Consider the following 13,396-nt stretch of genomic DNA (forward strand, 5'->3'; position numbering starts at 1 on the left):
CTCTGGTCAGTGCCTGGCCCAGGCCTGCAGGGGAGCAGCATTCCTGCAGAAAGCCCCACAGGGAATGAGTGTTGTGGGGCTCGCTCCAGTCTCCAAGTGGGGCAGCATCAAGGGGGCCTGCACAGCCCTGCTACCCTCGAGCCCCGACACTGTCCTTGCCAGGGGCTTGCTGGAGCCAGCTGGTGAGGGCCAATTTCCAAACACTCAGGAATTTTGCAAGCCAGTGATGGAAGAGTTGGGAGCTTGAAATTGGCCGTGGAGGGAGTATTTACACCATGGAAATTGGCAGATGTTACACATCAGGGCTGTTTGCAGAGGGCTTTTTGCCAGGGTCCAGCTGGTCCCTGCCTTTTCACCCACCCCATCCATGTCAACACCACGGCCAGGGCAGGTCCAGCCTCAGGCCAGGCCACGGTCCCTGCCCAAGCCTCCTCAGGATCTGCCTCTCCCTCCTTCTGTCACATCTGTCTGATCAAGCTTTCCAACCTCGAATCTGGTGGAGCCTTTTTTTTTTTTTTTTTTTTGAGATGGAGTCTCACTCTGTCGTCCAGGCTGGAGTGCATTGGTGTGATCTGGGCTCACTGCAACCTCCCCCTCCCAGGTTCAAGCAATTCTCCAGGCGTGTGCCACCACTCCCAGCTAATTTTTAGTAGAGACGGGGTTTCGCCATGTTGGCCAGGCTGGTCTTGAACTCCTGACCTCAGGTGATCTGCCTGTCTCAGCCTCCCAAAGTGCTGGGATTACAGGCATGAGCCACCGCGCCCAGCCAGGTGGAGCCTCTTCTGGGAGCAGCAGGCTTCACGTGGCTTCCTGACCAGGCTAAGAGATGAGAGAGGCTGTTCCCACTGTGCGTCTCCTGCCTGGTCACAGGGCCCACCTGATTTCCTCATCTACTAAGCAGATGTCTTTCCCTCACAGGGACAGGCCACCATTTACTGAGCACCTACTGCAGGCCAGGCCCTGTGCCAGCATGGTGCCAGTGAGTTCAGCCACCCTCAAGGCAGGTATTATTACCTCGCCCCTCTTGTACCCTTGGAAGGCCACTGCTCAGAGAGCAAATAGATCACACAACGTTTGGGTTTCAATCCTGGTTCTGGCCTGGCTTGGTGGCTCATGCCTGTAATCCCAGCACTTTGGGAGGCTGTGGCGAGAGGATCACTTGAGCCCAGCAGTTCAAGACCAGCCTAGGCAACAGAGTGGGACCCCGTCTCTGCAAAAAATAAACAAATTAACCAAGTGTGGTGGTGCATGTCTGTAGTCCCAGCTTCTCAGGAGGCTGAGGTGGGAGGTTTGCTTGAACCCAGGAATTTGAGGCTGCAGTGATTGGTGATTGTGCCACTGTATTCCAGCCTGGAGGACAGAGCAAGACCCTGTGTCATAACAAACAAAAAATTCCAAATCAGCCAAACAAACCAATCCTGGTTCTGCTATTGACTGGCAGGGTGGCCCGGAGTGCATCACTTGGCTTCCTCACCTGGCACCCCCCATCTGTAAATGGGTACACGGATCCCCCCACATGGTGGCTGAGAGGGCTGACTGCATTGAGAACCTGGCGCTTAGTAGGTGCTCACTGATGAGTCACTGCTTCAGAGTCTTGTCTGAGCCTCACACCACCACCCCTGGGTGCATTTACCATCCTCTGTCTGGAGCCTCAAAAAATTAAAGTAAGAGGGGGAGGATGAGTCTCTGAAATGTCCTTTATAAAGCAGCTCCAGTGGCAGCCATGGTCGCCTGGGTTCTGCGCAGGGCCTGACTAGGGGCCCGCTGGTATTTTTGCTCCACTCGCTCGGCTCCCAGACACTGCTCTGCGGGAAATGATCCACCCCCATGTTTATTTTGAGCAGCCCTGTCTGAGGTGGCGCTCGCAGAGAGAGGTGGCCCAGGGCTTCCAAGGGGGGTGCAGGGAGAGAAGGCGAGGAGGAAAGGGTGGGTGAACTCCCTCAGCCCTTCTCCTGCAGGGGAGGCAGCATGGGGGGCCTTGCCCCATACCCCATCCTGGCTGGCAGGGAGCTCTGTGACACTGAGGGGCAGGAGGTGAGGGTGTGACATCTGTGAAGTGGGGCAGAGTGACCTCGGGCCTGGTCACAGGGTGCTCGAATGACAGGTTAGATTGCAGGTGCTCAAGCCTTTAGGGTGACCACTGCTGCTGAAATCTTGGGGGCATTACCCAGAGAACAGCTTGCTCATCCAGGTTCCTCATGGCAGCAGATGCTGTTTCTTGCAGGGCCTGGCCTAGAAGGAGGGGATGGGTGAGGTAGGGTGTAGGCCAGGCAGGGGCCTGTGTGTGACTCACGAAGTGGTGAAATGGGGCTGAAATTCCCACCCCCTGGGTAGCCCAGGCTGTGTGACGGGCAGGTGGGACAGGTCAGCTGGGGTGGCCAGGCTTCTCCAGGGAGGCCTGATTCCTTCATCATCACCGCCATCATTGCATCACAGCTCTTCCTGGTGTGATCCTCTGGCAGTCTTGTGGGGCAGGCTGGGGGAGCATCTAATCACCACCAGGCAGATGGGGAAACTGAGGCTCAGTGAAGTAGATGGCTTGCCCAAGGTGCCAGGGTGAGCAGCGACAGAGCCGGGCTCCCGGAGAATGAGATCAGCTGTGGACAGTTGAACTGGAGGAAGGCATTGCTCCTAGGAGCAGTGTCTGTTCAGCTTCTCTCTCCTGCACACACCCATGCAGGCCCTGACTCCTCCTGAGCTGGGCAGGGCTGCCCTGCAGCCTCATCATGTCCTGGAGCTGGAGGCTAACCACCAAGTTGGAGAACAAAAAACAGAGGGTTGGGGTGCATGGGCAGCAGGGCAGGGTGCGGGGAGCCTCCTGGGTAGGGCTGACCCCAGGCCAGGGCATAGTTACTGGCCCCAGCTCCCAGAGGACTGCATTCAAGGCCTCTGAATCAGTGGCTGGATCAAAGCTGGCTTTATTCTTCCTTCAGCAGCCCCTGACGTGTCAAATCACTTCCAATCCAGGTCTGGGGTGACTCTGGGAAGTGAAGGATGGGGTGGCTTAGTGGCTGACATTCCAGCTCTATAGGGGCCCAAGGGAGAGAGACACCAACGTGGACAGCAGTCATGGAAGGCTTCCTGGAGGTGATGGCACTGGGGACGGATCCTGAAGGATGACTAGGAGTTCATCAGCGAGACAGAGGGACAGGGACCAGGAGCATAGGTATCCCCCAAAAGGACCCTGAGTCCTCAAGAAGGATGTGTACAAGGGGCAGGGCAGACAGTGCAGGAGGCCAGGAGGGCTGTTCATTCAGGAGGACCTTGGAGCTGGTTTTATCCTTAGGGCAATGGGGAGCCCGGAAACGCTTGCAAGCAAATGACACATTTGTGCTGAACTGGGGCCTCATCAGAAAAGTGGGGCAGGTGAAGGCACCTAGGCCATGGAGGTGGGGATGTGGCCAGAGGGAGAAGACCTAGGTTTGAAATCTGACTTCAACACAGCCTGGCCATGACCCTGGGCAGTCAGTTCTCTTTGAGTCTCAGGCTCCCTGTCTGTAAAATGGTGATAATACAGGGCTTGAGATTGAGAGGAGATAATGCATGGGGCGTGCTCAGCACACCCGGCCCATGGGAGGGGCCTAATCAACGCTAGCTGCCATTATTATGATGGGGATGGTGCTGGGCTGGAGGGCTTCCCGGGGGGCCAGCTGACCTCTGTACACCCTTATCTACCCCTACAGAAATGGCAGAGGCTGGGCAGCCTGGTGTCACCCAAACCCGCATCAGGCAGGGACTTGCAGGCTCCCACTGCTGCCCCCTACCTCCTGCCTCTGGCTGAACTTGGTGTTTTCAGCCCTTCAGCACGTCTGCCTTCACTGGGTGGTCTTTGCCACCTCCAGCGAGCTTTCTGCCATCTGTCTGTCTGTCCTGCTGTCTGTCTGCCTGCTCTTTTTGTGTCTCTTTCTGGCCGTATCTATGGTTCCTATGGTGTCACTGCTTCGTTGTCCTGGTCCTTCTTCACATCCGTGTCCCTGCTTTCCTCTCTCCGTGTCTCCGTCTCTCCATGCCCCACCTTTGCCCCTCACTCCCTTGTCTCTATCTGTCTGTCTGTCTGTCTCTGCCCATCTCCGCCCCTCCCTCTCCATGTCCCCTCCTCCTTGGGCTCCCACTTGCTGTGTCTATATTCATCTGTGTGTCTCTGTCCCGGAGAAATGCTTTCAGGAGTGATGGATGGTCCATTAGAAAAAGATTAACAGGTGTGCTGAATGGAGGAACATCTGTTGTGAGGGAGGAGGAGGCGCGGGGTGACCTTTTGGATGGCAGTGGCTCCCCGCATCCCTGGTAGGAGTGTGTGCGTGGTGCGCGCGGCTGGAGCCAGCTGATCATCATCACGGAGTGTCAGCGCCTACAGCTTTCATCTCCGCGGACATCGCTTACTGGGCTGGCAAATTGCTGGCTCTGAGCAGCATCTGGACCCTGGCTCAGTCCTCCCCACCGAGGGTCCCTCTCAGGGTCCTGCTCCTCTTTTGGGATGACTTCTTGAGTCAGATGTAATTACAGATGGAAATGGGCCTCCTCCTTTCATCTGGGCTTGAGAGGAGCTGGCGGTTTTATTAGCTTTCCCAGGCATCAGGCTGGAAGCTGGCGCTTGGGTTGTTGTTTTTTTTTTCCGTCCTCCTTTTAACCCACATGGAGTCAGAGTCAGGTCCTTGCGGCTCCCTGTTGCTGATGGAGGGGGCGGGGGCTCCTGCTCTCTGTCCTCTGCTCTCCCACCTCCCAGCCAGCTGGGTCCTCCACCTGCACACCCTTCTCTGCTCCCTGACGCCGGCTCTCTCTTAGCTTTTAGGTCTCTGCTGAGATGTCGCTGCCTCCTGACCCCACTAGCACTGCTCCCCTAGCCACCCCCCGCTTTCCTGGCGTCAGCACACACTGGCTTGGTTTGTTAACTTGGTTTACTGGGCTTTGGCCCCAGAGCATGAGCTTCTCAAAGGCAGGGACGGTGCGCTGACTCCCTCACCACTGCCCACCCTGGTAGCTGGAGCCCAGCACATCATGTCATTCAAATCTGTGGTGGCCATGCAGGAATGAATGAATGAATGAATGATTGAATGAATGAATGAATGAATGAATGAATGAATTTGGCTGCAGTCCCCATGTGGTGTAACGGGAGAGCAGTTTGGAGTCCAGCTTGGTTCAGTGCCCTGCCTTTGCCCTGCCACATCCTTGCTGGGTGGCTCTGAACAAGTCATTCCCCCTCCCAGTTTCCCTAGCCTCAGTCTCCTCATCTGTAAAACGGAGAGGCTAACTTGTGTTGGGCGTCAAATCAGGTCTCAACGACAGTGCTTCCTTTCTCTGTGATTCAGGCAGGGATGACCTGGCACCACAGTGAGCACACACCAGACACTTCAGCAGTCCCAGGGGAGCCGTGGCAGGGAGAGAAGGGGCTGGGCCTCGTAGGAGCCTTAGAGGAAAGGCTTGGATGAATTGGTTCCTCACTCGACCCCGTGGTTTTATGGATAAGGAAACTAAACTCCAGAGGAGGGGGGAAGCAACTTTCCCAGGACCACAGAGCCACTTAATGTCCAAACCAAACCCGGACCCCTCCAACTTCCCCCACTGCCCCCAGTCGTGGCCTCTCGTGTGGCCTGCTTTGAACACTGGCGTTCTTTGAACAATGCCATTTGCAGGATATCAGTTAAAAACCAGGGATAAACAGCTCTGGGAGCAGAGGGAGGCTCCACAGCTGTTGGGGGAGGGAGCTAGTCTCCCTCTGACCAACTAGTGGCTTTGGGCAGGTCCTCTAACCTCCCTGGGTCTGAATGTCCTCCTCCGAGAGCTGCTGGGTGTGCTAAGAGCCACCACGGGTGCTCTGTGTGCAGGACTGTGCCTGGCATGCAGCAGGTACATTGTGTCCACCCTCCTTTCATGGGGCGCGATGTCCCCAGCCACCCTTGGTCCGGAGACGGCCATTGCTGGGAAGGGGAGAGAAAAGTTCTGCATGGGCGGGGGTTAAGGACAGGAGTCTTGGAGCCAGGCTGCCTGGGTTCAAATCCTGGCCACACCACTTGTTAGCTCTGTGGCCTCAGGCAAGGGACTGGCGTCCTGTGAACCCGTGTCCTTGCCTGCCTGCAGATGGGTTCTTGTGAGGGGCTAAGTGAAGTGATGGCTGTAAAATGCATAGAACGGTTCCCGGCACGTGGTAAGTGCTCACTAAATGGGTTAGTGACGTCTAGCGACGCCTGTCCTGCTTTCCTGTCTTGCTCTGCATCTTAGCCGTGTGACCTCAGGCTGGCCTCCAAGCCTCTTTTTCCTCATCCGTAAAATGGGTATCAGAACACTTCCCTGGTAGTGCGCTACAAGCCTCACTTCCAAATTTGTGGAAGGTCAGCGCTGTGGGGTCCCCCAACCCTCACCATCTCAGCAGACCTCTCAGGACCCCAAGGTAGCAGAGTTGAGAGGGGCCCTCAGGGCCTTGTGCATGGGGCAGTGGGGAGACTGAGGTGTGGTGAGGACACCCACCTGCCAGGGTCACACAGCCAGGATGGGTGTCCAGAGGGGATCCACAGCTGCCCTCTGGCCTGACTGGGTCTCCATTCCCCACCCCAATGCCCCACAGCCGGAGGAGCTGACCAACATCCTGGAGATCTGCAATGTGGTCTTCACCAGCATGTTTGCCCTGGAGATGATCCTGAAGCTGGCTGCATTTGGGCTCTTCGACTACCTGCGTAACCCCTACAACATCTTCGACAGCATCATTGTCATCATCAGGTACCCCTCCCCCAACCCACCCGGCAGCAGAGTGCCTCGGGGGGAGATTTACTGCAAAGACCCCAGCCAGTATATAAAGGACATAAGATGGCTGTGGAAACCCGTTGCACTGAAACGATTATCGAAACAGTCAAACATTTGTGATTTAGCAACATATTTCTGTAAAGTTAAACAGCACGATCTAGCAGCGCGTCTGTGACTGCTATCATTCCGAGGAAGGGATGGGCATAAATAATATTAGGAAACAACTGCATCGGCTGTCACGTGACGTGAAGACACCAGTTACTTTGATTGCCACAAAGCCATAGGTACTGCTAATTCTCTGTGGCTTCCTGTTTACATTCATAACCAAAAGACACGTTAAATCTCAAAAAGAGGACAGCGACATCCATGGACCTCCGGATTCTAGCCAGAGACTTCTTGTGGGGGTGGTGGTGGTCCATGGACTCCAGGTGAAGAGCCCCTGATTAGCTTGTGGCGTGGAGCAGCGTCCAACATATTTGTCGGATGGATGGATGAATGGAAGCTCTGTCTCTCTGTTTTCCCTTCTCCCTCTGTCTTCCTCTCCCTCTGGCCTCCTACTGCTGCCTCCTACCTGTACCCTGGGCCTGCCCTGCGGGACCGCAGCATCTGGGAGATTGTGGGGCAGGCGGACGGTGGGCTGTCGGTGCTGCGGACCTTCCGGCTGCTGCGCGTGCTGAAACTGGTGCGCTTCATGCCTGCCCTGCGGCGCCAGCTCGTGGTGCTCATGAAGACCATGGACAACGTGGCCACCTTCTGCATGCTGCTCATGCTCTTCATCTTCATCTTCAGGTGAGCCTACCCCGCTGGGGGCCATACCTCAGCACCTCCTGGGGCTGTGGGCGGGAGCCTGGGGGATGTGGTCCACTGTGCTTCTCTGGACAAAGCCACCTGGACCTGGGTATGAAGCCTGACACTGTCCCTCAGTCACCTGTGGCTTTCAGCAAGCATGACCCCCTAAGCCTCAGTGTTCACCTCTGTAAAATGGGACCAACGCTGCCCCGCCTCCCCCTGCCCTGCATTTTACTGAGTTGACTGAGAATGAAACAAGGTGAGTGGGCAGTTTGGTGCATGTGAGTCCGATGAGCCTCTTCCATCCTTTCCCCAGCATCCTTGGGATGCATATTTTTGGCTGCAAGTTCAGCCTCCGCACGGACACTGGAGACACGGTGCCTGACAGGAAGAACTTCGACTCCCTGCTGTGGGCCATTGTCACTGTGTTCCAGGTGAGTGGCCGCTGTGTGTTCATGTTTGCTGGGGAAGCGATGGAACAGTAGGCCTGGGAGGGGCGGGGCTGACAACTCCCATGCCTCCTTGTAGAGCCTAGCCCTGGACTAGGGGTAACCCAGGGCTAACTGTGTCTCCCCAACAGATCCTCACCCAGGAGGACTGGAACGTCGTTCTCTACAATGGCATGGCCTCCACTTCTCCCTGGGCCTCCCTCTACTTTGTCGCCCTCATGACCTTCGGCAACTATGTGCTCTTCAACCTGCTGGTGGCCATCCTGGTGGAGGGCTTCCAGGCGGAGGTGACTGTGGTCTTGGCAGAGGAAGCACCCCCACAGGGCCTGCGAAAGACTGGGCGAGGGAGAGGTGGCCTGGATGGGGGAGGGCTGCAATTCAAACTTCTAGCAGGCAACCTATCCCTAAAGGAGGGGGTTGCTGATGAGGTGGTGAGCTCTTCATCATAGGAAGCATGCAAATGGAGACTGCGTCTGCCATCCCTGCTCCCCACCAGGGATGTAGGACTAGGCTTCTCCATCTCTGAGATTCGAAATCCCCCAAGATTAGGGACTCTGGGCCCTGCTCCCTCCATTCTCTAAGGCTCTGGGGATACTTGCAGTCAGGCAGATGTAGGGCTGTGACCTAGGTTCTTGTTAGCATCTCATTTTCCTTTTCCAAACCTCAGTTTTCCCATTTGTAAAATGGCGGTGGAAACACCCATAGAAAAATTCTAGAGGGAGCTGGGAAGGGAGGAGCTGGGCTGACCTGCATTCTAACATGACGGATGCTCTCCCAGGGTGACGCCAATCGCTCCTACTCGGACGAGGACCAGAGCTCATCCAACACAGAGGAGTTTGATAAGCTCCAGGAAGGCCTGGACAGCAGCGGAGGTAAACAGGCCCTCGCTTGTCACCTAGAGAGCCCAGAGCCTTCTCTACAGATCCAGGTGGGCAGAGGGTACAGCGTCTGACTTCCCCTCAAGCCCAGGCTCAGGGACTGCTATTTATCTATGGTTTGTCGTTTACATTCATAATTGGAAAAAATGTGAAATCTCAAAAAGAGGTCAGTGACATCCATGGACCCCTGGGATTCTAGGCACAGGGGTAGCCGCAGCCCACTGCATCCCTCCACATACCAGGGCCCCTTGGTTAGAGCCTTGGGGCCTTAGGTCAAGGTGTAGGTTCTGGTCCTGCCTGGCACTACCGGGCATCTTGGAACAAGCATCCCCCAACCCTAGCCCAGTGTCTTTCTCGGTAACTGGGGCGGACAGTCCCTGCCTTGTTTCCCATAGTGGGCATGGGAGTGAGGTGTCAGGCTGGTCCTGAGCACAGAAGGCAAGGGGTCCACACATACCTAAATAAAGCTAAGAGCCCTGCAGGTGGGGCGAAGGGGAGGCACTGTGATGGGGTGCAACCAGGAAGACTTCCTGGTAGAGGAAGCCTCCTCAGAAAAGCTCTCCATTTCTGCTCCTTCCTTGTTTGTCTGTCTCGTGGCTCCCTTGCTGTTGTTCTGTCCTGTCTGCCATCTGTCCCTCCCTGTCTCCATCTCACTCCTCCAGATCCCAAGCTCTGCCCAATCCCCATGACCCCCAATGGGCACCTGGACCCCAGTCTCCCACTGGGTGGGCACCTAGGTCCTGCTGGGGCTGCGGGACCTGCCCCCCGACTCTCACTGCAGCCGGACCCCATGCTGTTGGCCCTGGGCTCCCGAAAGAGCAGCGTCATGTCTCTAGGGAGGATGAGCTATGACCAGCGCTCCCTGGTGAGTCCTTGTGGGGAGCTCTGGACGGGTGCTTCCTGCTGGGGTGTGTGTGGAGGGGCCCTGAAGAGAGGTACCTGCCAGTCTAGCCTCAGACGCTGGTGCCCAGCCAAAGTCAGGCAGGGGCCATGTCTGTTGCATTCCTGGGTGCCCAGTGCCAGAGTGGGACCTGGCAATAAGGAACAAATGAAGGCTTAGTGCCAGTGGGGTCTGGTGCAGAGAATTGGATTTTCATCTCAGCAGCAATGTGTAGGGTAAAAAGAGCTGGGCTTTGGAGTCAGGCAGAATGCAGCTTGAATCCACCTTCTGCCACTTCCAAGCTGTGTGACCAGGAGCAAATTACTGCCCTTCTCTGAGCCTCAGTTTCCTTACCTGCAAAATGGGAAGATGGCCCTAACTTGCTGTACCTTCCTCAAGGGAAGTGAGGTGGCAGGAGGGGATGTAACCTCTGGGTGGATGTGCCCCCATGTCCCTGTGGATGTGGATGGAGTGAGGTGGGACAGGGAGAGGAGCTCTAGGGTCAAGCCCATTCCATCACCCGCTGGCCAGGTGGGTGGTCTTAGAGCCACAGCTGGGGTGCAGGCTGCCTTTGGGCACCTGGTGCCCCAGCTGTGGGTGTGCCTGTGGGGCGCTGACCCGAACGGGAACTCCTTCCAGTCCAGCTCCCGGAGCTCCTACTACGGGCCATGGGGCCGCAGCGCGGCCTGGGCCAGCCGTCGCTCCAGCTGGAACAGCCTCAAGCACAAGCCGCCGTCGGCGGAGCATGAGTCCCTGCTCTCTGCGGAGCGCGGCGGCGGCGCCCGGGTCTGCGAGGTTGCCGCGGACGAGGGGCCGCCGCGGGCCGCACCCCTGCACGCCCCGCACGCCCACCACGTTCATCACGGGCCCCATCTGGCGCACCGCCACCGCCACCACCGCCGGACGCTGTCCCTCGACAACAGGGACTCGGTGGACCTGGCCGAGCTGGTGCCCACGGTGGGCGCCCACCCCCGGGCCGCCTGGAGGGCGGCAGGCCCGGCCCCCGGGCATGAGGACTGCAATGGCAGGATGCCCAGCATCGCCAAGGACGTCTTCACCAAGATGGGCGACCGCGGGGATCGCGGGGAGGATGAGGAGGAAATCGACTACGTGAGTGGGGGCGGGGCCGAAGGGGACCTGGTGCAGTGGGATAGGACAGAAGCGGGTGCGGCCCCAGGAGGCGGGGCCCGAGCGGGCGGGCCCACGGGGGGCGTGGCCGGGGCGTGGCCGGAGCGGCTAGGGCTTCAGGTGTGAGGCAGGAGGAGCGGGGCCAGAACTGCCCACACCTGAGCTGGGCCGGCTCCTGGGAGAGAAGCCCTCCCTGACTGCCCCCGGGGGGCAGAGAGTTCGGAGGTGACCCTGCGACCCCAGTTGGCGCGATGGCCGCATGGGCGGAGACCGGCAACCCTGCGCATCGCTGACCCCCGCGCTCCGTCCTCCTCTTGCTAGACCCTGTGCTTCCGCGTCCGCAAGATGATCGACGTCTATAAGCCCGACTGGTGCGAGGTCCGCGAAGACTGGTCTGTCTACCTCTTCTCTCCCGAGAACAGGTGGGCGGGGCCGGGCCTGGGGTGAGGGTTAGAGTAGGGGTGACGTGGGAGGGACGGATCTCTGCCAAGCCAGGCAAGGCCATTGGTGGCACTCTCCCAGACCACAGCGGACCCTCCCGGCCCAGAGGTGGGGGTCTCCAGGGGAGAGTGCAGCCTCCTGAGGGCTGCTGGGTGAAGATGGATTTGGGGAGTGGGATTGGCTGGAGGAGGTCAGGGAAGAGTCTCAGCCTTGGCTTCCAAGATCCCTGGGGAGCAGGGGTCCCCTCTGGGGCTAGGCGAGGACTTTAGGCAAGACGGATGTTGGTGGCCAGGCTCTCCTGGGCTCTCCTCTAGTCTAGGCCATCCCTGTGCTGGGCACCAGGTTGAACCATTCTCAAGTAGCCTGTATGGCTTGCATCTGAGGGGACATCAGAAGGCTTCCTGGAGGAGGAGGCCTTTGTGCTGGGCTCTGGAGGCAGGTGGAATTCCAGTAGGCACATCAGGGGCTGTGAAGAGGAGGAGCCTGGTGCAGGGGCAGGGAGCAGCCTGAGGGAAGGCCTGGGGCAGAAGCAGAGGGTACTAGGCAGCGTGGTATCCTCCTGACAGGCTCAGGGATCTGGGCTGGGTAAGCCTCGAGTGCCAGGGAAAGGTGGGTGACCTCGTGGTGTGGGTGTATGGTCAGAGGAGGCAGCGCCAGGTGGGCACCCTGAGCAGGTGTAGAGTCGGCACCTGGCCAGAGGAGAGGATAGAGGTTGCTTCCTCGAAGCCAGCGTGGTCTGCACTGCTGCCTGGGCCCGCTGCCTTCCTTCTGGCCAGGGTGGGAGGCAGCTGACACTCAGGCAGCCCCCGCCCACCCTGCCCAGGTTCCGGGTCCTGTGTCAGACCATTATTGCCCACAAGCTCTTCGACTACGTCGTCCTGGCCTTCATCTTTCTCAACTGCATCACCATCGCCCTGGAGCGGCCTCAGATCGAGGCCGGCAGCACCGTGAGTGGCTGTAGCCTTTGGGCAGGGCAGGGGCCAGGCCAAGGGACAACTCCCCAGGGCTGAGGGGGGCAGGGAGACCTCACCAAGGTGGGGAGGTGGGACAGGGAGTTTGCCTTTGGGGTGGGGAAAGCCTCCGTGAACTGAGAGGTGGCAGCCTCTCGTCTACGAACCTTGGCCAAAGCAGCGGCTGGCCAGTGGCCGGGCAGCTCTGGGAGCCCCTGAGCCTATGGTATCTCCCGATGCTTTCAGGAACGCATCTTTCTCACCGTGTCCAACTACATCTTCACGGCCATCTTCGTGGGCGAGATGACATTGAAGGTAGCTCCCGGCTTCACCCGGCACCCCTGCTAGCCCCAGCTCGGGCCCCTGGCCCTGGGTCAGCCCCTGCCTCAGCTTGTCACTCGCCTGCCATCGGCTTCATTCCACTCGTAGCCCCATGGCCCACCCCTCTGGGTGCCAGCCCCTGGGCTGGGCTCCCGCGACCCAGAGGGGGTCAGCTGCGTCCCCATTCACAGGAGTCACAACCCCACCAGACAGATGGGTGCAGGGAACACTGAGTGTGATGGAGGCACCTGCTAGAGGTGTGGGGCGCAGGGGAAGCATCCCGTCTGGGGCGCTTCCCAGGGCGGGCAGTTTTCAATTGGATTTGCCAGAGGCACCGGGAACCTAACAGGGCGGCCTGCTGGGCCCTGACCCTGCCCTGTCCCCGCCCATCAACCGCCCTCAGAGGGCGGCCTGAACCCTCCCCTTCCCTCCGGCCCCGCCGCTTGCAGGACCCCGCCCCTTCCCCGAAGCGGATCAGGCCTCGCCCCGCCCCCTCGCGTAGAGTCCGGCTGGCCCCGCCCACCTGCCCGCCCCTCCCGCGGCGGCCTGACCCCGGCCCCACCCCCGCCCCAGGTAGTCTCGCTGGGCCTGTACTTCGGCGAGCAGGCGTACCTACGCAGCAGCTGGAACGTGCTGGATGGCTTTCTTGTCTTCGTGTCCATCATCGACATCGTGGTGTCCCTGGCCTCAGCCGGGGGAGCCAAGATCTTGGGGGTCCTCCGAGTCTTGCGGCTCCTGCGCACCCTACGCCCCCTGCGGTGAGGACCCCTCCTGGGCGGATGGGGGAAAGTGTCATGCACTGTACCGAGAAGCCACGGGTCGAAT

General features: G+C 58.9%; 1 protein-coding gene across 3 annotated transcripts in view; it reads left to right on the forward strand.

Annotated features, from left to right (window-relative positions):
* Nucleotides 1–13,396, forward strand: part of CACNA1I (calcium voltage-gated channel subunit alpha1 I) — a 133,564-nt gene that overhangs the window by 95,003 nt on the left and 25,165 nt on the right. For all 3 annotated transcript variants that reach the window (XM_055374686.2, XM_055374684.2, XM_055374685.2), the window contains 11 exons: nt 6,560–6,711; nt 7,339–7,524; nt 7,841–7,958; nt 8,105–8,260; nt 8,752–8,845; nt 9,514–9,716; nt 10,371–10,841; nt 11,181–11,281; nt 12,124–12,247; nt 12,497–12,565; nt 13,145–13,329. In XM_055374686.2, the coding sequence (XP_055230661.1) occupies nt 6,560–6,711; nt 7,339–7,524; nt 7,841–7,958; nt 8,105–8,260; nt 8,752–8,845; nt 9,514–9,716; nt 10,371–10,841; nt 11,181–11,281; nt 12,124–12,247; nt 12,497–12,565; nt 13,145–13,329 (1,859 nt within the window). The remainder of the gene's footprint in view (nt 1–6,559; nt 6,712–7,338; nt 7,525–7,840; nt 7,959–8,104; nt 8,261–8,751; nt 8,846–9,513; nt 9,717–10,370; nt 10,842–11,180; nt 11,282–12,123; nt 12,248–12,496; nt 12,566–13,144; nt 13,330–13,396) is intronic.

This window comes from Gorilla gorilla, chromosome 23 (genome assembly GCF_029281585.2).
Source record: "Gorilla gorilla gorilla isolate KB3781 chromosome 23, NHGRI_mGorGor1-v2.1_pri, whole genome shotgun sequence".
Lineage (NCBI taxonomy): Eukaryota > Metazoa > Chordata > Mammalia > Primates > Hominidae > Gorilla > Gorilla gorilla.